We start from the raw sequence: 24,532 nt of genomic DNA, 5'->3' as shown, positions 1-24,532 counted from the left end.
TAACTTTGAGATGTGGTCAAAATAAAGCTTGATTTTTAAAGGGCTTTTATTCAGCAATTTACCCGATTTAAAAGATTTCCTGTTAGGTCACAGCCTTCAGTACGTTTTATGGAAATCTTAAGACTTGAGGGTGTTTTGTGTGATATTTTTTTTAAATAAAGACATCTTTAGCGCAGCCTTTAAGGAAAGTCTGTCCCTGGAGGGTTTATCAGAGGTTTAGGCTGTTCTGTTAGGAGGAACGGGAGAAATATTCGTGGTGTCACCTGTTCAATTTGGCTCTCTGAATCTACCATTAAGACATTTGGGAAATATCAGATCATTTTTGAGGTCATATTGAGGCAGAAATACAAAGTAAAACCACTCAAGGGTCCAGAAAAAGTCATTTCAGGTCTTAAGAGAGGACAAATGTGATCAGAAGAAGCAAAAAGAAGAGCATGAATGAATAAAATAGACAGAGGAGACACATCACACGTCACATTTGCTGACAATACAGAAAAAACCTGATCTCTTAGCAAAAAGGGTTGATTTGATATAAATCACAGACCCCATGACTTCTATGGTCTACCCCTCCCCCAACGCTGAGCCTCTTCATGCACACACACGATGGAAAACATGCCTGCTGATGGTGTGTAGGAGGGAAGCTGCCTGCATGACTCATTCAGACACAGGTAGAGCTGAGGAAATAAATCAGTGGCAAAATATTAGAGAACAAACCTCAGTGAACTTCTTATCTGTTTCTACAGACGGCTCTGTCTTATTCCCAAAGGCTTTGCAGTTATAAAACTGGAGATAACTTAATGGTCGGGGGAGGAGGGGGAGTTCTGCGCTGTTAGACTTAAGAAGCAGTCAGAACTACACACAAAACACTTAATCCTTTCCTGCTGCTGTCAAATATTAACATGCAGTGTTGGGGAATAGCTAAACAAACAAGGCAAGAATTCTTCTGTGAAGCTCGTTTTAGTGCACGCTGACCGTGTTTTATGGCATCGTTTTCCCAAAAACACGAGTTCGAGTTGGGGAAAATGCCCATGAATCAAAAAGAACAAAGAACAGAAAAACATACATGAATAAAGATAACACTTGTGTATATTCTGAGCTGATGAAAAACGATGGCAGTGAAGAGTTTTTGGTCTGAGAAACTATCCCAAAATGTAATTAACTGTTCTGGAACCAGATTTCGAATGTTTTTACCTATGTGCACAGGGTAATAAATGCTTCTATGGACACAAGCTGCAACGGCATGTGTTGAAACTGCCTGAAAATCATTAAAAAGGTGGAAAATAAACATCAGGAGAAGGTTCCTCACCTGTTAAATCCATGTTTCAGTACCTTTAACCCTTATCTGGGCAGGTGGGTCGACCTGTTTAGATTAAATATAAACTACTTCTTTCAGGTTAGACGACAAAATAAAGATCTCAACAGTACATTCCAGGCGGCAGAGCTCCTGCTGGGTTGAATTTACGGGTATAATTAGCTTTTTTTTGTAGGTACGGAGATGTCAGGTGTGTGTGCAGAAATTCGTGCTTTGTTGCAATTTTTGACCGAACTGAAGCAGACCGAAGACTCATAAGCTGGTGTCGGGATGAAGTGAAAAACAGCTGCCAGCTATGACTTAAAAGGACATTCATTTAGTCAATAATTTACATTTTCTTCCAAAAAGCTTTCACATTGTGACACTTTTACAAGCTCCAGCTCTCCGGGGTTCCTTAAGGATTATAATCAATCACCGTTTCCTTGAATATTTGGTTCATTATCATCAGTGTCGCCCTCCACCTCCGTCCAACCAGACAAAGAAAAAGTACGAGTCAGCCAGACGGAGCGGTTTGTAAGATAAGAGATGACTGAGCTTTATTCTGGCTTTAATGAAGGGACGGTGTTTCTCACCAAGGCAAAGAGGGCAAGCACAGAGGACTGTTAAAATATGTGAGAATACACATGGCTCAGATACACTATATTAATTCATTTCCCTTCACCAGCAGATTTAAAGCCCAGATTCATCTACTTTCCAAAGTGAAGTCTTAAGATTCCCATCAGTCATCTCCTGGTGTCAGTTTTTAGGCTAATTTATAACAGAATTTATAGCTTAAAACCTCACAGTGTCCTGAAAATTAAACATTTACTAGATTTAAGGCAGATTTTCTAATTGTTTTCAGTGATTCAAAACTTTTGATAGAATATATAATAAAGTCTGAATAAAGCAGAAATAAATTTGTCACATCACAGAAAAATGTCCTCTTAACCACCCAGAGAAACATCAATAATTCAAACTATTTCCAAGTGAGTGAAATAAGGTTTGATGATTAAAAAAAGAGACGTCATCTGCTCAGAGACTGTGGAGGACGCCGTCTGCAGAGCTCAGATCAGCTCAAATGAACCGACCGGACGAACAGAGCAGAGTTCACTGCAACCAAACCCAGCCACCTCATTTTCAGACTGAAACTTTCTGTTGCTGTAGGCGTCAGGGAGCTGGCTGCTGGAGGGGACAGATTCAATCCAGTTATGATCCATATCGAGGTTCGCAGGAGTTTAACTGATAATCAACTCAAAGCTTCAAGTGAATATTGGGGTGACTTAAAAAGGTAGAAAACCTCAGAGTATCGCACTGAAGCAGAAGAATCTCAGTTCAAAACCAAAAACTTTAAGAGCCCTTTAAGCAGCTTTTAGATATCTCCATCTCTGGATAAGTCATATTGTTCCTGACTTAGTTCAACAGTTTATTCAATGAAGGAAAACCTCTAAGTTCCTGATGTCTGCACTGTGCAGCAGGAAGGAAAACCTCTAAGTTAATGATGTCTGCACTGTGCAGCAGGAAGGAAAACCTCTAAGTTAATGACGTCTGCACTGTGCAGCAGGAAGGAAAACCTCTAAGTTAATGATGTCTGCACTGTGCAACATGAAGGAAAACCTTTAAGTTAATGACGTCTGCACTGTGCAACATGAAGGAAAACCTCTAAGTTAATGATGTCTGCACTGTGCAGCAGGAAGGAAAACCTCTAAGTTAATGACGTCTGCACTGTGCAGCAGGAAGGAAAACCTCTAAGTTAATGATGTCTGCACTGTGCAACATGAAGGAAAACCTCTAAGTTAATGATGTCTGCACTGTGCAGCAGGAAGGAAAACCTCTAAGTTAATGATGTCTGCACTGTGCAGCAGGAAGGAAAACCTCTAAGTTAATGATGTCTGCACTGTGCAGCAGGAAGGAAAACCTCTAAGTTAATGACGTCTGCACTGTGCAGCAGGAAGGAAAACCTCTAAGTTAATGATGTCTGCACTGTGCAACATGAAGGAAAACCTCTAAGTTAATGATGTCTGCACTGTGCAACATGAAGGAAAACCTCTAAGTTAATGACGTCTGCACTGTGCAACATGAAGGAAAACCTCTAAGTTAATGACGTCTGCACTGTGCAACATGAAGGAAAACCTCTAAGTTAATGACGTCTGCACTGTGCAGCAGGAAGGAAAACCTCTAAGTTAATGATGTCTGCACTGTGCAGCATGAAGGAAAACCTCTAAGTTAATGATGTCTGCACTGTGCAGCATGAAGGAAAACCTTTAAGTTAATGATGTCTGCACTGTGCAGCATGAAGGAAAACCTCTAAGTTAATGACGTCTGCACTGTGCAGCATGAAGGAAAACCTCTAAGTTAATGACGTCTGCACTGTGCAGCAGGAAGGAAAACCTCTAAGTTAATGATGTCTGCACTGTGCAACAGGAAGGAAAACCTTTAAGTTAATGACGTCTGCACTGTGCAGCAGGAAGGAAAACCTCTAAGTTCCTGATGTCTGCACTGTGCAACATGAAGGAAAACCTCTAAGTTAATGACGTCTGCACTGTGCTGCAGGAAGGAAAACCTCTAAGTTAATGATGTCTGCACTGTGCAACATGAAGGAAAACCTCTAAGTTAATGATGTCTGCACTGTGCAGCAGGAAGGAAAACCTCTAAGTTAATGACGTCTGCACTGTGCAGCAGGAAGGAAAACCTGTTCATGGTCATGTGACTCGACTGTCTGCCCCCTGTGAACAACACACAAAAAAACATTTCTGTGCCGCTTTGTGACGGTTTTAAATGAATAAAATACCTTTTTAGCTTCAGGTGAGTGCTGCACCGTCAGGCCCAGGCACACAAATACAGAGCAGAAGCCAACGTCTTTAACACCGTTGCAAACGCTGTGATAGATTTGTGGATGAGAGGAAGCGCTCTGCTCAGCTTCAGGAGCTCTCGAGCCATCGTTCTGCACTAACTTGCAGGTTAATTTAAAACATTTACAAATCAAGATTAAAATCTTTTTCAGAAACAGGACAATCAATAAGTTAGAGGCTTTAAGTGCTACACTTCTCTGTATGGTCCCCATTTAATTAACAAGCCTCTGATGCATTGCTACTCCACACTGCGCTATACTCCAGCGTGCACACATTGATCTTACGTGCACAAATTGCAAGGTGATGCGATTCCATTTGTAGCAAGTGTGAAAAGTTATGTTAATTTCAATGAGGCAAATCATGTATTTTCTTACTGTTCGGAGCTTGATTGCTTGTCTTACATGATAGCACATCAGCTCATTTATTAAAAGGTGGGTGGATAATATCAGTTTGCATTAATTAATCCACAAATTAAACCAAAAAATCATTAAATAAAGACGCTTATTCAACATGAGAAGCTGCGGAGAGACCTCAAACACATTTACTGAGCCACCCGTCAGAAGCCAAGAATAGTTCCGCCAGAGGAAAGATGACCAGAGACAGCAAAGGATTCTGGGTAGCAGTTTTGCCACAGGGGCCCACAGGTACGCAAGCTTGCTTAAAATCACACATATATGCAGAAACGTATCACTTATATGCATAAATGAGATGGTAGTCCAGACTGAATTTGGCAGCCTGATCACGACTTCTCAGAGAAGAAGAAATGGAACGAGCTCATTAGCTAACAAACGACCAGCTTCCCCGGCTGTCCCGGTCTCTGGTGCTACCAGTTCCCTGCAGAGACAGCCTTCAGCTGCTCCACAGAAGAAACATTAATGCTCCTTTCACAGAGGCTGTGCATATAAAACTCAAGAAGAAGAGAAAAGGAGGCAGCGATGATCAACCGGGACATAAGAGGCCATCGTTACCAACAGAGCAAACCTTTTTACTACGGGCTCAAACGGCAGTCTTTAAATTTGATGTTCACAAAAGATCCCACACTTAGTTGTTGTAAATCAATCTGTTTGATTTATAAGGAAAATATTAAAGCTGAAGGTGAAACAGAGCTACTCAGACCATCCAAACCACCTGCAGCAGAGGTAAAGGCAATTAAACCATCTGCGCCTGACTGGACCGTTGGATTTGTGATTCGAGTCGTCGCCCTCCAACCAGTCTGAGGGATAAAGACGGTCCGAATTCATCCTCCCAACACAGATGTGTCTTTGTGCAACTTCACATCTTTTCAAAACAAGCAGATTTATTGATTTCCCACGGCTCCAAAGCTTAATTTTCAACAACCAAGCCTGGAATCATTCCTGAACAACAATTTACAATTTTTTTTTTTCTGGTTTAGTTCAGCTGCCTGTGACAGGAGAGCAAGAGAACAAAGTAATGACACTGAATCGCAGGAGTTTATATCTGTAGAACTTTTCAAGCACAACTAAGAAAGAGTGATAGACCGATACGGGTTTTTTAAGGCTTATACCGATTATTTTGACATCAGTCTTAACCGATGTGCTGACGATTTTTAGGCCGATATTGGTGTTTTTCCTCCATTTACATGATAAAAATGGCACAACGATAACAAATGTTACAGAAGTCTCAATTTAAACAAGAAAAAAGAACAAAACAAAAGATATTAACAGTCGCAAACAATGTAGAAGATTTAAATATATGACAATAGCTGTCCAGTTTTATTTCACTAGAGGACTTCAAATTACTTGTAGGAAGGCTGGTGAGACAGTCAGGGGGGGTCTGCACATGTTCTGTACTTAACTAGTTCCTTTTTTCTTTAATTTTATTATCATTAATTATCATATGTTCCCGTTTTAATTAGTTAATCTGTAACTTTGTGTTTTGCTGCCTGCCTAAAACAGGTCTCTCTTGCAAATGAGACCCTGGGTCTCAATGAGATTTTACCTGTATAAATAAAGGTTAATAGAAAATAGAAACACTTTACGTAGCAGCATGAGGCCTTTGTAGTGCCAATTACCTCCTGAGAAGATTTATTAACAGAAAAAGAAACAAAAAAACCCACTTTTTTTTAAAAGAAATGTGAACAATAGCTAATGCGCTACTTGATAGTAAAAACCTGCATTGGCCCGATGTATCGGCCGGCCTCTACTCACAGGTGTTATCTGATCACTTCCTCTGATTTTAAGGTGGAGGTAAAGCTCTACAAGGCTGAAAGAAAGCAGTGACTGAGGACAACATGTGGCGCCCCCCCGACCAGTCGCTGTCTGAGCGTTTTAACAACCGTGCACTTTTTGCTGCAGAGATGAGACAATCTTTAATCACTTAAACGACTTAAGAAGACATAACTGCATGTAAAAAGCTACGAGCTGTTTGTTGTTCACTGCAGCTGCTGTGGTGACTGCATCTCAAAATGAGTCAACGAAATGACGAATGTGACCTTTGCAACACTATGTCACGTGCACCAACACACACACACTAGTTGTTCATCCACTTCCTTTACACCCTTAATCCAGTCCAGGGTCACAGGCTTGGAGCCTATCCCAGCTGCCAACAGGTGAGAGGTTAATGGGTTTAAATACATCCATAAATCCATGAAACATTACTTTGGATAAGCAGTAATTAACAGCTATGAAAAAGGGGGAAAAAATCTCATTAAACATCTTCCTTCACAATTGATGTCAGGCACTCCTCTCTCATTTAATCTCGATCCAGTTTATTATTTCTTTCCTACAGACTGAATGATACCAAAGTCCCAGAAGAACCTGTTGAGAAATGATGAAACCTCTGAGATGAGTGACTAAACATTGCCATAACCGCACAGCAACCTTTGGCTCGGGAAGCGTTTCCATGCTGACAGAGTGGGGAGGTGGTGCAGAGAGAGATGGAGCATCAGAGTGCGATGGAGATGGGGAACCACTGATGTGTATCATGCAAAATTTATGGAAGCAATAAAACTGCTCAGTGAGAGGTGCCGGTGGCAGTCGAGCACTGTGTGCTGAAGCACAAAGGATAACAAGCACGAGAAGAGATACTACAAGCTCAAGTGTTGCCTGGAAGGCACTTCGGCGGGAGCAGAGTGGTCTGTTTGCTGTGGGTGATGCTGTGTCCAACTGAACCAAAGAACTCACCCAATTACTCCAGAAAAGCACACAAGACATGTTGTGATCAAAAGAAATCAGGCTGAGGCAATGCACCAGATACATTCACTACCCTACTTTGATTATTCCACACAGTTAGAAATAATCACATCAGTCACCACGACCCAATCAGCTCACACAGGAAGCAAAGTCAGTCACACATACAATATTTTGCATGTCTTACAACTAACAGGAGCTAATTTATTCCATCTCTCTCCACCTCTCTGTGTGTTTTAAAGCTTAATTTTCTGGCTTTTTGTAAATCTAATGAGACACAAATCTAAATGTAAATTACAGATATTTCAGTCTGACTCAGTGTATAACACTGAGTTCTTGGTCCATTAAATCTCAGTGTTGCTTCAACATATTTCTACAGTAGCCCAGAGTGGACAAACCAAGAACCAACTGTCCTTTCACTGTGTCTCTGAGGTGAGGAGTGGATACAATCTGCATCTTTACAGCGAGATGCCTCCAAGTCAAACACACTGTTCCTTTAAGAACTCAAATAATGTTTTTATCCAAAGCGACTTACAAACAAAGATATAACAAAAAACTAACTAAATAATGCAATAATTCCAGATAAAATGTTCAGATTGATAACCTGACAAAGCTGTGCTGTTTGGTTGCAGGAAATTTACACCTTTTTAAGCAACCTGAACAAGATCCTGTAACATCTGACCCTCCGTCTGGAGTATTCTGAGTTTCTTTAGAGGACCACGTTGCAGCATGAAAGATTTCATTCACCTTTGTCTGATTTTTTGACAATTTTCATCACCAAAGATGCAGGCTGAGTTGAAACCAGAAGCTGAACGATGCTCTTCGGGGCGCGTTAAGCAGCGTTGGTCAGCACCGACTGTCGCTATTAAACAGGAGGAAAATAAGTACAAAGAGCTCACTCTGCTGTTTCTTCACATCAGTGTTGAAGGTCTGAACTTTTCAGTTGGACAGCTTTTGGTTGGAGGAAATTCTCACATCTAAGATGCATCAAGATGAAAGATTCTGAGAGCTTCTGTACGTTAACTGCATTAGGAGATGGTATATGGAAGCACTTTGGCTTCTATGAAGTTCAACTGAAGTTTCTTGGATACAAAACGCTTTATAATTGCTGCCAACATGAGGACCATCGAAGCTTCATACCAACTAAGAAAGGGCAAAGCAAGATGGAAACTATGGCAGCTTTCATTGCTTCTACTGACCCAGAGATGCTCACATCCTACAATAAGAGCAAAACAGCCCTGAAGTAAGAGATTCTTACATGTAGACCTCCACAGCACAGGATGCAACGATGGTTTAGCTCTCATCATCCCTTTAGTTTAATCATTTTTAAGACTTTAAATGGAGCACAGAGTCAGAATCAGAATCACCCAAGTGAGGAGAAGAGACCAGAGATGGGTACCCATAAGGTTCAGGTTCTGAGAGACGGGCTGGGACTGAAAGCCACAGGACAGAGATCCTGCATCCACACCCTGATGTAAACGCCATGGAAACCATGCAGGTGACACTGTGGTTGTCAGGTTTACAGCAAAGCCTTGGAGGGAGATTTTCACCCAGTTGAAGGCAAACGCTCCACTTTTTCTGGCAGGTTTTGGGATTATTTTCATGGATGAACCTAAAGAAATGGCACCAAGCTATGCATCTTTGCAAAAGGCTGCTCGTGAAAGTGCCCACAGACACCATTAAAACCCTGTTAACACGTTTGGGAACTTTTAAAAGCTCAAATGATTCACAGGTCAGCGTTAAGAGGCTGAACCCCAACAGAAAACACCAACATATTCCTGTGAAAATGGTCCAGCACACGGTCTGATCAGAAGAGCACAAAAGCAGGCCAAAGAAAGACTTTAAAGGACCTTCAGAAAGCCTGGAAAAGCATTGCTTCAGACCACTTTAAAAGATTAAATTAAAGTCTGGCTGCTTTGACAGAAAATGTGTACAGGTGCGTTTATCCACTACTAACACGGTGACTTCCACAGTGATGTCAGAACAGGACATACGGTACCTAACTGACACAAATAAATAGTTTATTAGACAGGCCAACAACACATCTTTCACACCCTGATGAGGATCAGTCATTATCCTCCAGCTCTGCTGTTAAACCACCATCACATTTAACGAATTTCCGAGTATGTGGGCCTGATGTAGACTCAACAGGCTGTGAGGTGTGACACTGTGTTGTTACCCTGCTACTTCCAGCCTGTGCTGTGATGAATATCTTTACAGAAATCTGTCTGCAGCGGTGTGTTTTTCTGCTTTAATAAAACTGAGACCAGACATCAGCAGAGGGAAAATCGCTGCAGGAGGCGCATGAAACATTCAGCTCCTAAACTCCACGCTCTCCTCTGAGAATCTAAAAGTCTAAACACACATCCGACATGTTGTCAGCTGCAGCTCTAAAGGTCGCTGGGTCTGATTTTGTCTGTGTGCAGGACAAGGTGAATGAAAAGGGACACTGATGCTCTGCAGGCACACACGCCTCACCCAGATTGGACAAGGTTAGTTAATCATCTGTCACATGGACAGGGAACGGACAGACTCCCCTCTCCTCTGTGTCCTCCGTCTCTCCGCCTCCACATCCAAGGACATCCGTCCTTTTCCACCCATATTAACCTTGTATATCTTACCACCTGGCTTTATCTGTTTCTTTTCTGTCGCCTGTCTCGGTCTTTGTTCCTGTCCCCTCTGCAAGGCTCCAAGCTGAGGCACTCTCCCCTCTCTGGTGGGGACAAAGCTGTCTCTCCATCACTCAGCCCTCTAATCGGCCACACATCATTGCCTCCCAGCCATTTAGCTCAAGGTAAATCTAGTGGTCCCTTTTATAAAGAGAATGGGGGTAGAAAGGAGGATGAATGGCTTGACGGACAGAAGAACAGAGGGTGGGAAACAGCCACGGTGGACTTAAAAGTGGAAATTAAAGAGGTCCAGAGGAGGTAAAGGATGCAAAAGCAGACGGATAGAACTAGGATGGAGGTGGAGAAGTCAGTAAAGGGGCTTCACAGGGGTGGAGGAAACAGACCTGTGTACAAATTCAGTTTAACCAGCATTTTTCTGGAAAGGAACGGTGAGGATTGAAAGGAGGGGAGATGGCGACGGGAATGAAAGGAAATGTTAAGAAGCTAAAAAGAACAGAAAAGGGATGAAGAGGAGAAAGTCAAAGGAGTTAATGTAAAGGACAGAGGCTAAAGAAACATTTAGTGGGAGAGGGAAGAAGGAGTGACAGAAAACAGAAAGAAGTGAAGAAGAAAAACATAAATAAAGCCAGAGAAGAAGAGAAAGCGAGTCTCGTGCTGTCCAGGATGGAGGCGTAGAGAGGAGTGCATCTATCAGCGGCGTGCTCTCTGCAGAAAGCCGCCAGGGACAGAGACACCAGTCAACTCAGGAAATAAGAAAATGATGAAGAGCGATTTAATGTCACGCCGCCACCAAGCCAAAACGCACATCTGTCACAGCGAGACTGATGTTGCTGCACCTCCCTCTCACTTCAGCACTCACTCATTGCACTCTCCCTTCACACACACGTTTTCCTGTGGTTTCCTCCCCTGCAACACAAACATATTCTCGTGTTTGCAATGATCTCCACATGATACGGCTGCAAGTTCACCCTGAACACCTCAGTCCTGCTCGTTCTGCACGTGCAGCTTCAGTCGGTCAGCTCTGCCCCAATACTGCCCCCATCAGGATGGTGAGGCCTATTACAGCGCTGGAAACCGCTGTTTTAAACAGAAGGTTCACGATGCAAACACAGTGTGGAGGAAGGATGACGACTTTACAAACATAATTAACTGAAACAGCAGTGGGTTTTGGGGAAATTCTTGGTTTTGTGGGGGTTATGATCTTATAAAGATGTGGAACTGCACCTACCGTTGCACTTCCCTCCGTTGGTAGGGTCACCAAAGTAACCGGGCATGCAGCTCTGGCAGTGTGTTCCTGCCGTCAGGTTCCCACAGTGCTCACACACACTGCTGTTCACACACTTGCTGTGACCATTACACTGGCAGGCTGGGGGGGGGGATGAGACACACAACACACACAAAGTAAGAAACATGCTTTTTAAGCTCAGAGTCTAAGCCAGAAATGTAATTATCGGGTTTTAGAACTGAACATTTCAGGGAAAACGCTGGTCGGAGTAGTAAATGACATCGTTGTTTCTGGTTCTAATTGATCCGAGTGACATTTCGGGCACATAAACACACACATAAGCCTGTCTGGGATTGTTTCTAACGGCTTCTCTTTACATCTCAATGAAAGAAAGGTTTTTATATCTAAATATAACCTCTCTCTCAAAGTGGTGTACCTCAAGGATCAATTTTAGGACCTCTCAAACGGTACATGTTCAACCTGGGTGGTGTCATATACTGATGATACTTATCTTTATGTAACAATGTCTCCTGAATGTAAAAATATGTAAAAGTACCATCAAGTCACTTTTAAAAAAATGTATTTTAGATCCGAGGACGTCAATGTTTTTTTCAACTTAACAAGAAGAAACTGAAGGTTTAATGATTAAAACAAAAAAAAAAAAGAAATTATCAAGAGAAGTTGGTTAAAAAGCTTCTTGTTATTTAAATAAGACAATATAACCGGGTAAAACGGAGATGAATGCATGCTTTTCAAGCTAAAAGGTTGTTCTACTGTAGCGCTGCCTAATCCAATCAAAGGATCTAAGACCAGGTGACAACAAATCTCACGTCACGTCTGTTCAGCCTGGCAATAATGCTTATGAGAGGATCCTTTATTCATTTGGAAACATTACATTTAGTAGTGCATTTAGAGCACATATGTCAAAGTCCGGTCCTCGGGTCCTTTATCAACACACCTGATTCAGATTAAATGGATCTCTTCTAAAGATTGTTAAGTTCTGCACAAGCTAATGATGCATTGATCTGATTCAGGTGCTTTGAAGCAGTGAAACATCTAAAACCTGCCGGACAGCGGCCCTCGAGGACCGGAGTTTGACTTCCCTGCTTTAGAGAGTCACATGACACCCCGTTTGGGTCAGGCGGCCCACTCACCGGGACACTGGATGAAAGCCCAGTTGTAGCCTCTGTCAGACGAGCAGAGACTCTGATCCACTGCCATGTCCCTGTCTCGCAGTATGTCCCGGTCTCTCGGTCCAGGCTTTGCATTCGCGGGCTTCAGAGGGCCCCTGTAGGACCCCTCCATGCACACGCCCCTGCCGGTGTTGCTGGGATCTCCACACCACCCGCACTCCACCCTCTGCAGACAGTCGGCACACGTCCTCAGACCCGAGCAGTTCTGGGCTGGTGGGTTTAGAGGAGAGAGAAAAGGGACCAAAAGTTCAAAAACTTCAACACAGTCTTGCATGAGAGGATAAACTCAGATTTGTTTTTACATTATTGAACTCGTCTCTCCACCCATTTCAGTTTTCAGTTTATCAGTTTTTACACAGTAAACCAGCAGTGGTTGTAGAATGAAAAAATAAACAAAAAATCTGGGGCTTTCAGGTTTAGTCATTTGTGTTTATCAGGATTTTTGCTGTTTTCCTCTCATCCAGATTCGTCTCTTTGCTCTTAGTTCCTTGTTGGTTATTCTCCGTTTATCGTAGTTTTGTCTTCTCGGCCATAGTTTCCTCAGTTCTGGCCATCAGCTTCGCTGCCACGCAGCCTTGCAACCATCCACTGATCAGTTCTCCACAGTTTTTAAGCTCTCTGGCGTCTCATAGTCAACATCAGCCCCGGCTCATGTCCTTCTGTAGAGTTTCAGTCAGATTTTTGTTGGTTTCTTAGGCTTTTGCTTTCCTCAGTTTAGTTTTCCAGCTTTTTATTAGCTGAAAATAATCTTCTTCAGCCTCCTGTCTTTTTATGTCTGGACTCGAATCCTCCTCCTCTCCCCACACAATCAGGTCTAAACCCAACTATGATGGAGATTTAACTAAAACCAGCAGATGTCGATTTAAAACATTACAAATAAATAAAAGAATCCCAAAATGTGTAAAACAACCAGTCCTCAGTTCAAGGGTTCAACTCTGCTCTCATTCACTAAAAGCTTTAAAGAGACAACGTCTGGAGCCAAAACCATAGAGTGCAATGCAGCTTCTGTTTTAAGCCCGACTCCAGATGCTTTGATTCATTCGAAATCACAAAACTCTTAGCTTTAAAACTGTGTCAGACGTGCACTTCTGTGGTAGACTGATCTTTTTTTAAAGGAAACAAAAAGGCGAGAATCCTTAAATAGTAGTATTTTATATTTCTGCACATGCACGTGGAAAGAAGAAGACCAGATTCTGCCTTCATACATTTAAACAAGCACCAATAAAAACACAATTAAAGTCTTCAGTGATGAAATCTGGCCCCTAATACACGCTGCATTTCATTCTCACCTCTTCTTTGACCCTCAACATTTAGAAAGAAAATTGACTTCTCGTTCCGTATGTCGAGAAAAAGCATTTGTATTCATAAAGTGGACGTGACATTCAGAAGCGCTTTAGTGGTGGAAATTAAAAATGACACATTGAACGACGGTATGGCATTCAGAAGTCGTGAAAAGAGAAGAAAAATCTCCATGCTGACGCCCCGTTTTGCTCCGACTGTGGTCGAAAACAGGAGATATGAGAGCGTTTGTGTGGTTTTACGTCCTGGAGATTGAGGTTTACTTCCCAGCTCTCATTCTGAGCCTCAACTCGTCTGTGGGAACGAATGAGATGAGATGTACACAAGAAGCCAGAAGCTTGACACAACTTAGGTTTGCTCTCGTTGGCCAGTGATCTGACTCAGATGGAGAGTTGAAGTAAAATTAGCAGCTTCACTAGAAGTTGCTCGTCTTTTCCATTAGCCAGAGTAGTGTCTGTTTCTCTGTGTCCCTGCTGTAAATACACCCTGTGTGTTTTCTGCAGCTGCATTATTCAACACCACAGCAATGCTGATTCATTTGTTCTCCTTTACTATCACAAACGTGCTCCCTCTTTTCTCAGATCCACTCTTTATCTCTCCTCTGCCACCATATTTTCCCTCAATTACTATTCTCTAAACCATCTTCAGCGCTGCTTCCTTCACCATTATCCCCTCCTTCTTTCACTTTTCTGTCATTTTTATTTAATTGCAGTCTTTCTGTATTACTTTAAAACACTCTGGGCATAAATGAAATTATAAAGGAGGAGAGCCATCTTTTTATTCTCTCCCCTGCTGTGCTTTTTCCTCTTATTTCCACTTTCACTTCCCCTTATTTGCCCTCTTCTTTCTGACAGCTCGCTGGATTTTTCTCTACAGGCAACACTTCACAACATAAGATAGCCAGCTCAACAGAATAACCCTAATCCAAACCACGCCGGGGTTTCTTCTGCCATCAAAGCGTATATTTACATACTACAGAGGAGATTTAAAATCCAATAAATATATATATTTATTTATTTATTTCAAAATACAACCATATTGCAGGAAGTTGCTGGCAGCTCTTTAAATTCTCCATCCTTTTCTTGTGCTCCATCTTCCTTTTTTCCCAATACAACAAAAGTCTTTGGTGGCGTTTGGTTTAATAGATTCGCTCCTTCCTTTGTAGTCAACCAATTGAAAACTGTTCTGTCATCGGTTTTTACTTAGAGTTTCATTTCAAACTGTGAAAAACAGAATGGAAATGTGTAGTTTTGTCAAATGTCTCCTCAAAAATCAGATTGTGTTTACATCTGAGGTGCCCAACAGGTGCTTTTACCCATACACTGGCTTATAAGTCATACATCTCACACATTTTATGACATTATTTATACATCATATCAAACTATTTATACTGCACTAAAACCCTCCTTATGGCTGGTGGTACACAATAAACAATCAATACACATTCATATTCGGTAAAAATACGAAGTCTCTCTCTTTTTTGTGCATGTGGACTAGGGCTGAGCGATTTTATCGATACTGCGATATATATCGATATTTTTTAACTGATAAAGTATCGATTTTTCAGCCACGAGTATCAATTTTTAAAAAAAACATTTTTTTAAGTAAACTTTATTGAAAAGTCAGACGTTACAATTAGTGAAAACACAGAACATTAACATAATATAAAACAATGCCGGGCAGGTCACATTATACGCAAACAGTGATAAATTAGTTCATAAAAATGTTATATAAAGTGCATATCTCAGTGGTTTTGATGGCTTTTCTGTTTATAGAGTGTTGGATTGTTGTAATTTATTGTTTGAGCTCTAAAAATTAAAAAAGATGGTTTGTGATTAGAGAATTTTAATTTGTGTTTATGGTATTTAGCAAGTAAAACAAGCAGGTTGATGATGTAATATTCACAACATAAACATGAATCTGCGTGCGCTGAAGACACTTTTGTTTGTTTCCGTTTGTCTGTCCTTCCGGTTCAAAGGTCAGACCACCAGTCCAATCAGTGACGATTCATATCAAATCACACTGTCCCTTTGAAATCTGTCAGAAAAAGTGTATAAAATCGTATCGTAGGCTAAATGCTGTGTATCGTATCGTGAGATTAGTGTATCGCCACAGCTCTAACCTGGGCATGTAAAAGTCTGCATATAGTTTATAGTTTTACTGGATGGTGTGGTGGCGTCAGCATTTAGCTGCAGAACTTAACCACTGAACCACGATCGGTAAATAAGGGGCTTATTTTTCTGATGTGCAGATCTGTTCTGCATCTGGCTGCAGCCTGAATTTCTGACAAGTGACAAAAAGCAACAAAAATATGCGCTTGGTTAGCCTTCAAATCTAATAAAGTATGACAGAGATGTGGTCTGGCATTGCAAAGTGATACCTTTACAACAAACAGGGTCCTATTTGGTCCCAAATTTCCTTTGAGGCAGAAGTTTTGAGCACAACACGCTGTTACACTTGAAAAGATAAGATACCACCGAGCTCTTTCCGAACGCCTGTGTTCCCCAGCACAGCTGCTTCCTCAGACATTGCAAGCTGCCTCTGCAGCTCCTGACTGCAATTCATTTGTGGAACGTATCAAAAGCAGCAACAGCAAATGGATCAATATTTCAGGCAACAGGCTGAATGCCACAAATGTGACGAAATGTGCCCCGAAGACTTAAATATTCATGAATGTAACAGTTGTTTTATGTAGATAATATAATTTACCTGCCATGCTCTGTGCCTTTTCTTTTGTTTTTAATAGCATTTCCAATCATCTGAGTTCCACATGTGAGGTATTAGGTGAGAATATTGCCTTGAAAGAAACATAGAGACTGTGTTCGCCTGCAGGCTTTACAAGGCTTTCTGTTTTAGTTAACAGCACCAAAGATTTAGCTGTACCTTGTGCCATTATGCGACATTAACTCCAGGCTATTTCTGGGCATTTCACATAGCGGTCCAAAACATATTCATGATTCAAAAATGAAGACGTGATCTAATCATTTTCAAACCGCAGAAGATTGGCTACTTTTCATTTGGGAAAAGCAGTGCATTGTCCTCTAAACTGTGGGGAAATAGTGACTTTTTTGTTTTTGTGTAAACAGCTCAGTGGCAAAGCTCTCATGCACGGAGAAAAATACAATTTAGAAACAAGAAAATCAAATAAATTCTGGGTTGTAGCTCAGCTCAGTTAATATACAAGAAGGAACATTCAGTGGATAAAAAAACTGGGCTCTAAATGATGTCAATAACACTTATATAAATACATTTATCTTAATTTCTTTAAACAGAATAATGAAGGTCTACAGGGTTTCTGTCGACTTTACATCAATGAGAGTAAAACACACAACCGGGTCATCTAGGTTTACCACAAACATTGGTCTCTAAAGCTTTACAAACAGCCATCGTCACTTAGAGACTGAGAGCTTTCAGGCCTTTAAAGCTCAACACGAAGCACAGCATCTGCAGCGTTGGCTGCTTTAAATCAAACAATCAGTGCTCTTTTCCATCCTGTTCCACACATATAAGCAAAAATCTGGATTTTAAATCATCATCATCAAGCTCAACAACAGTTAAAACATGTTTCTTTTCTTTTAGGAAGCTACGATATCACAGCTCAGACTCTCTCCTGCGGTTTCATTTTATCAACATTTCTCTCAGCACAATCGTCTCAGTGTCACATTCTGCTTCTGATCGTATCGGCTCTGATATTTCGGAGTCCCTGGATAGTACATATCATCAGGCTTCATCTTGTGTAATCCATTTGCTCCAACAGCTCTTGACAGTAAGCGCGGCTGAAGCCAGCGCCATTCAGATCTGTGAGCCTCCATACATAATACATCAAGTGTCAAGGCCATGAGCTGCCACCGCTCGTCTGAAGCTGCAGAACAGCACACAGAAACCATGTGGCACACACAAAAACATACGAACATGCTTCTTCTGAGGAGAAAAGAAGGCCACTTCGCCCTCTGGAGCAACACCGAGAACAAGATGGAGACAGTGAGTGACCGAACACTGCAGAACACACTGATTTCTGAGCCACAGAACACACTTTAAGCTACAATTAAGCTTTTTAAGCCACTGCACTTGGTTAAATAACAGAAATATGAGGTTAAAGTGCTGACTTTAGTCTCGTGATGAGAGGGGAACATGCTCCACAGCTTGGCTTTACTGCGCTGGCCGCAGCACGAGGTCAGGTGTGCCGCTCAGGCTTGACTTGGGCCCTCTGTGACATCACGCCAACACGTCCAATCAGAGGGAATCTGGCGAGAGGTTCTGGAGTGATCGGATTCCTAAAGTTTGGCTGTGAAACCGGAGACATTTGCAGGTGTAAAGCCGTGCACGTACCACATTAGTGTGAAAGCAGCTCGATCCATTAACTCTAAACCAGTAAACAGAAGCAGAAATTTTCCTGAGTTCGATTCATTTTAGCTTAATAATTGGATGGATCCAAAATAACGGGTGACTTGAGAATCTAATACTGATAAAATGTTTATTATATGACGTTATTGGTCCATTTCACCCACAGAAACAATCATTTTAATACATTTAGCAGCTCCAGCCTGGCAGCACGGGTTCAAACATCAGTTTTTAACCTTCTCATCAGACGCAGCTTCTGCCAACAGGCGGGTTGTGGTGAAAATGTGTCTGATGCAAACTGTGAGTCATTATTTCTACCCAGCTCCCCCACTGCCTCTACGTCAGGCTTTGGATGATCAGAGGGACGGGTTTTCACCCGGGATGGTGCGCCGTGGTCACTGTGGGCGCCGTCCCTCCCCCCTAAATCACATGGCCCCCAGAGGACGGCGAATACTGGGGGTGTCTGGTTCATCTCATGCTGAGGTTAGCGTCACATCATCCTGACCTGTTACTGATCTTTGATGGATGATGTAACCGATCTTTGATGGCGGGTCAGTCCCCCCCCACTTCAAGTAGTTTAACTTGATGCAACAAAGACCCGGTTAGGACGGTTCTCCACCCACACAGCCTGCTGTCAGGCTCAGATGACGGAGTTTTAACACCACCACAGTTTTCCCATCGCTTATAAAACCAATGTATAACCATTTCTTTGGGTTATCAATATCTCATCTCTCTAAATGACCCGATCACGGCCATTGATTCATTTAGCTGGATTCAGCCAGCAGAACTGATCCACAAGCCTCTTTTTATTGGAATTCTGACATTTTATCTGATTTATTGTCGAGATAAGAAGTCCTAGCAGCTGGATTGATCAGCGAGTTTAAACAAAGCCGCTCATTATTTCAATCATACGAGGTTTTAATTCACATTAGACTGTTGTTAGTTTGCTGGAGGCTGATGTGAAGGTTCACAGATCAGTGCAAAGTGTCTCTAACAATCTGTTTATACTCTACTCAGCAAATATACCTTCTTTAGCTGTATATATATGTATGTATATACATTTTAGACTATATTATCTTTTATATTTGACCATAATGTGATGATCTGTGATGTCAGAGAAATACAAAATCCTGAACTTGTATTTAATTAATCTATACTTTTATATGCTGAGCATATTAAATGCTCTCGGGTCATTTTAAGAAATATATATCAGCCAAAGTGTCACTTTACAGCTAACGTAGCTGTTTGTAAAGGTTATGAGGAAACTGCAGGCACACCCCCAAAGCTGAGCGACACCACAGCTAGCAGGACTAATTCTGCTGGCTTACACAGACAGAAAGCCAAAAACAGGAAAAGCAGACTTTCCTTTCGCAGAGTATGATTGTTGGTTTGGGTCAGGAGTCTAATTACACTCATATGCATGAACAGATGCAAACGTCCCTGTTTCAGATGCATCTCCAGTTGATAACCACAAAGAAAGAGTAACTTTACATAAATAATTGAGTGAATCTGCAGTTGTTTCTCTTTCCTGTAAACTGGAACAAGACTACAGCCGTTGTATAGCGGCACAGGAAGGGAATCCATGCTTTTACTGCAACAGGTGGCGTCCCTTCAGGACCTTTAGAACATCACAGACCAAAACAACTGAAGATTTAGGCCAATCATCAGCAGGAAGAGCGGCGAGTTGGACATCTTTACAATAAACACACACAGCAATGCACCCCTTCCCCTGTGGTTTGGTTATTCTCCATTATCTCTGTCTTCCTTCTTCCTCTGCGCACTAATTCTGTTACTTCCTGGTGAAACACCAGGACACCAGTCTGAGCCCCCCTGAGGAGTAACTCGGCTCCCTTTATTGGGGTGTTTCAGCACGACTTTGAACGATCCGATTGGACTAATCAGTGCAACAAAGCACCGTGTTCCTGCACATTTTTGCACTGTGTTGCTGTAGCGATTTCTCTTAAAGTCAGAACTAAACTCCCAGTTTGTTGAAGCTCTCCTGTAAGTCTCAAAGTGCTCAACAGCCACAGCTGTCCACAGGACCAACAACACGCCTGCAGGCTGAATGCCCTCAGAACCAGAAAGCTCTGCCCTTACAAGCTCTGCAAGGAGGATGGTTGTTGATACATCTGAAGAGACTTTCTGTCTTATTCCCTGCTATATGGCTGCAGGTGCATGACCAGATGCTTGGAGCTGGAGGTGAGGGGCTGTAAAGCAAAGTTTTATAAGAAGTACAGGATGATCAGACGAGGACTGAAGTGAGCAGCCAGCAGAGGAGCAACCGAAACATCCAAATTTGACATCTGGGTCCACACTAAGGTAATCATTACAGCATGTTGTGCAGACAAATCTGTAGATAGCCTCCAGCCAACAGGAAAAATGTTAATGATACGGAAAGCCTGGGAATCAACTGATCTGATAAAGAACATCTTCAGCCAAGTGATTAAAGAACTTCTATTTATTTTAATTTTAACTAAAAGCAGGAGTCAGAGGACACGAACCCTTCAGCTTCCACATAACTGCCCAATGAACAAAGTAACCGAAGCAAAAAGGTAAAAAACAATATGCAAAGAATGATGGACGGCAGAAGGATAGAAGGGGCATCTGAAAAGTTAAGTCTTATTTTATACAATAAGCTGTACAATGAGGTAGAAATAAATAAATAAGTAAAAACCTCCTACACGCCTTCTGCCACCAGACGAAGATGAACAACTTCAGAGAAAAGGAGACGGGAAACCACTGCAGCTCAAAACCAAAGGAGGGAAATAATCCTGGCTTAATAACAGAGGTCTGCAGAGCAGTTTGCACTCAGACTACAGCCATAGGATGGAATAATAACCATATAATTATATATAAATGTGTGTTTGAAGCTGTAAACAGAAGCTGTAAAGTGACTATTTTTAAAATAAACGACAAGACAAAAAAATGATAAAAATATTATGAATATTTGATGTTTTTCCTACCAGAATAAAATCAACTTTAAATATTCCTAAAAACCAAGTAAAAGCACGCTTATACAGCAGTTATATATGCTGCGTACATCGTAAATGTTGGCAGCCACCAAACAAATATCATTCAAACTGCAATATAAGCAGCAGTCAACAGGCGGAGGTACAGTGCACCATCCCCAGAGAGAAAAGGATGAGGGGAAGCAGAGAGGACTTCTTATTGAGTGAGGCTCGTGTCGTCGTACATCATCGATTTTCTGCCCTGTAGCTACAGGAGAGGTGTCACTGCCTCGGTGCTGGAGTGTGTGATTGTGTCACAGTGAGCCTGACACTGAAGGGTAGCCATGACTGCTGATAAGAAACAGATCGATGGCGTCTATAATGACTCTGTCAACATGCTGTACTCCAGCTGTGTCACCAAAAGTAAGAATTAAGTTCCATGGATCACTTTGTTTATGGTCCTAGTCGTGAAAATTCGTTCTACAGAAACAAGAAATGGTGACAAACACCTGCCAAATGTGGCAGAAATGAGGCGATCGAACCTTAATGCAGTGCATCCACTGCCCACCTTCATGCTAAAACCTGTCACTGCAACTCAAACTGAAGCTGAATAACAGTAAAAGTCATCTGTTTTCAAGATTCATGGCTATACAAAGTTAAATTAAACGAATTAAGCAAGCAACGAGGTGGCAGAAAGAAGAGCTCATCCCAGTTAGTTTGACCCAGAGAAGCTCTTCAGCAGCAATTAACTGATCACTGCTGCTGAGGAAGGCTTTGGGCCTGAAACGATCAATAAATCAGAACACATATGGAGTCAGAGCGTGCAAAACTTTCCTTTGTGAAGTTGATTTATTCCCACTGATCAACACCTCGCTACAATTTTTTGTGCTATACTTTTCTGCAGGTAATTAACCGTAACAATCACCAAGAAAGATGGAGAAAACTGATCGATAATCCGAGAGGATCGCAGTCTTTTTCCAGAGAAGAAGGCATCAATAAAGTCTCTGCAGCGCCCGCTTCACCTCCCAAAAATCCCAACTCTGATCCCCTGTTATCAGGCAAAAAGAGCAATAATTCTATGCATCCAATGATTTGTATGAACACTGATTTTTCTTCGCAGACACACTGGGCTTCTTGATTTAAAATGCTGCCACACTACGCAATTAGTCAGTAATCAGTGCCAAGCTCCAGCCCAGACTGAGCACCTGTCAATCATGCTTTGTTCAGTTTACAGCAGGCGGGAAGCAGGTTGAAGCAGGACCCAGTGAAACTAATATTCCTCCAACGCTCCTCATATCGTCAAATAAGGGAAACAGAAACACAACAAACAGATCATTCGGAAATGGTGTCGGCTTGTATTTCAGATCAAAACTGAACTATGATCAAGTCATTTAATTACAAGAATTCACAGTTTATCAAAGAAGTCATTTTTCTCCCCAGATGCACGTATGAAAGCTTGCTGTAGTATAGAATAATAATATATAATAGAATTCCTTTAGAAAACCTCACATCCTAAGTGCACAATAAGGCCTGGAAATATGCTAATAATATGTTTTTTATTACTTGTAAATTAAAAATAGACTCAAATTAGACTTACATAACAAATAGGAGCTTAAAATGAAGGCTTTAAATTAGCATCCTGTCAAGAATAAAGGAACTATGGATCTTAAGTGTGTGAAATCCTCTTTTTTTATTCATTCAACAGTTTTTTCTTCATCAGCTAAAGAGGTTAAAGGTCTGAAGATGGTTCCAAGTGTGACTATGAACCCACAACATGCGGTCAAACATCTGTCTTATGGTAAAGAAACATCTACAGCGTCCATCTCAGTGAGGAACACTCCCCTGGAAGACAAGTCTACCATCAGGAGAAGACTTCACAGAGCAAACTAAGAGGGTTCAGCACCCAGCGTAAACCACTGCTGGTTCTGAAGAACAGAAAGACCCGATTAGACTGCCCAGAACATGTTGAAGGAGCAACATGGTGCTGTGGTTATTAGAAAATAAACACCTGTAAAATGTAAAACTACCATTTTTTGCATATAATCGACGAAATTGAACAACCCAGCAGCTCTTTCTGCATGATTGATGCACGAAAACGCAGAAACTAAAGATATTTTAAAGGCAGAAACAGTGAAGGAATAAGACAAAGCCTCACCGGAGCAGTCCTGGGTCTGCCACTCCAAACATTGACCGTAGGGGAAGGAGATGACATACGCTGAGGAGTCCACGCAGCCCTGGGTGCTTCCACACCACATGCACTCCATGGCCTGGCTGGTGCAGTTGGTGCAGCTGGTGCGCAGAGCGCACGGCGTCTTACAGGGACGGGCACCCTGACTCTGAGGACTCCCTGGGTTGTGGGATACAAGCACAGACAGAATAAGAGCTAAAGACTACCACAAAGTTCAGCTGAGAGGTTCCAGCATCCTGTGAACTCCATTAATAAGATAAATTCAGTAGTTTTCTTCTCTTTTTACTCAATAAATGATTTACTGAACCACTCTTATTCTCACTCAGTCACTTCCTCTGCCGTCTTTCACAAGTTGACAAGTGGGTGCATGAATAAAATCTGCCACATTTCATCTCTTAGTTCGTCTGAGAGACTGAAAAATAACGACAGCCCTCAGACCGAGAAATGCGACCCATTTCTTTCTCACCGGCAGGTTTTTCACAGATCAGGCCGTCTGTGGTGGCCGTGCAGGGGTTTGCTTTAAGGCCGGTTGTCTGCACTCGCTCCAAGAAAGCACAAAAGCCCGAGTCACTGGGCTCTCCAGGTAACCATCGCAGGCTAGTGTTGGTGAAGGGGGATGCATCCTCCCAGCCCCAGTAGGACACGTTAATCTTCCTCAGGCCCACCCAGGGAGATAACCTCTGCAGGGATGATCGAGACACAGAAAAACACAGTTAATTGTTGACAATTCAATGGCACTTGAGACATTCTTTGGGACACAAATCATTTCCTTACACACTTACATGCAAGAAACAGTCCCATAATGCATGTCATTGTTCTATATCACAGTCAGAAGGGCAGCCTCTGAGCGTCTATCCCTCATACAATTATCCATATTACACACTCTGGATTCCTCCACTTAAATCCTCCATTTTCATCTTAGTCCCTGCAACCAGTGAGGAGACCAGACAAGTCAAGGACTAAGGTGAGGAAAGAGGAGTCAAGGTGAGATGCCTCCTTTCTGAGCAGTCCCTGCTCCTCATTTAAGGGCTTTAAAAAGCCCTTAAAAACATTTAGTTTTGAATGATTTCCAGGTCACAAGCAGGAGGTGGAAGGAGTGAAGAGACAAGGAGGCTAAAATTAGACAACCTTAGGATTGGCTCTCCTGGTTCCACCTCTCAGTACCCGGCTTTGCCCCATCAATCCTCAAAGTCACTTACATATACACCATGTCCACTTGTGGCTCTCTGCAGCTATAATTACTTTAATTACTTGGGAGTCAATTCTTCCATTTTACCAGAGCCAAAGTTTATGCTTTTGGAAATATGAAACTGTTTATGGCCGAAACTGAAGCCTCCTGGTCCTGGGTCAGGCTCTAAACTTCATTTTGTAACACAAACAACTAGATTTTCTCTGTCAGACACAAGAGAAGCTTGTATA

At 42.0% G+C, this 24,532-nt stretch overlaps 2 protein-coding genes across 3 annotated transcripts in view; both read right to left on the bottom strand.

Annotated features, from left to right (window-relative positions):
* Positions 1-24,532, bottom strand: part of atrnl1a (attractin-like 1a) — a 274,339-nt gene that overhangs the window by 155,747 nt on the left and 94,060 nt on the right. For both annotated transcript variants that reach the window (XM_072390520.1, XM_072390521.1), the window contains 4 exons: positions 23,580-23,793; positions 23,081-23,272; positions 12,299-12,547; positions 11,148-11,285 (listed from right to left, as the gene is read on the bottom strand). In XM_072390520.1, coding sequence (XP_072246621.1) covers positions 11,148-11,285; positions 12,299-12,547; positions 23,081-23,272; positions 23,580-23,793 — 793 coding nt within the window. The remainder of the gene's footprint in view (positions 1-11,147; positions 11,286-12,298; positions 12,548-23,080; positions 23,273-23,579; positions 23,794-24,532) is intronic.
* The window catches only part of LOC140312732 (NLR family CARD domain-containing protein 3-like), a 329,873-nt gene continuing 322,505 nt past the window's right edge, over positions 17,165-24,532 (bottom strand). Inside the window, exon 15 of the mRNA XM_072390522.1 lies at positions 17,165-17,179. The gene's annotated coding sequence lies outside the window, so the exon portion shown is untranslated. The remainder of the gene's footprint in view (positions 17,180-24,532) is intronic.

This window comes from Leuresthes tenuis, unplaced genomic scaffold, assembly GCF_036924035.1.
Source record: "Leuresthes tenuis unplaced genomic scaffold, fLeuTen1.0.hap1 SCAF_8, whole genome shotgun sequence".
Lineage (NCBI taxonomy): Eukaryota > Metazoa > Chordata > Actinopteri > Atheriniformes > Atherinopsidae > Leuresthes > Leuresthes tenuis.
This window is presented reverse-complemented; position numbering and strand designations above follow the sequence as displayed.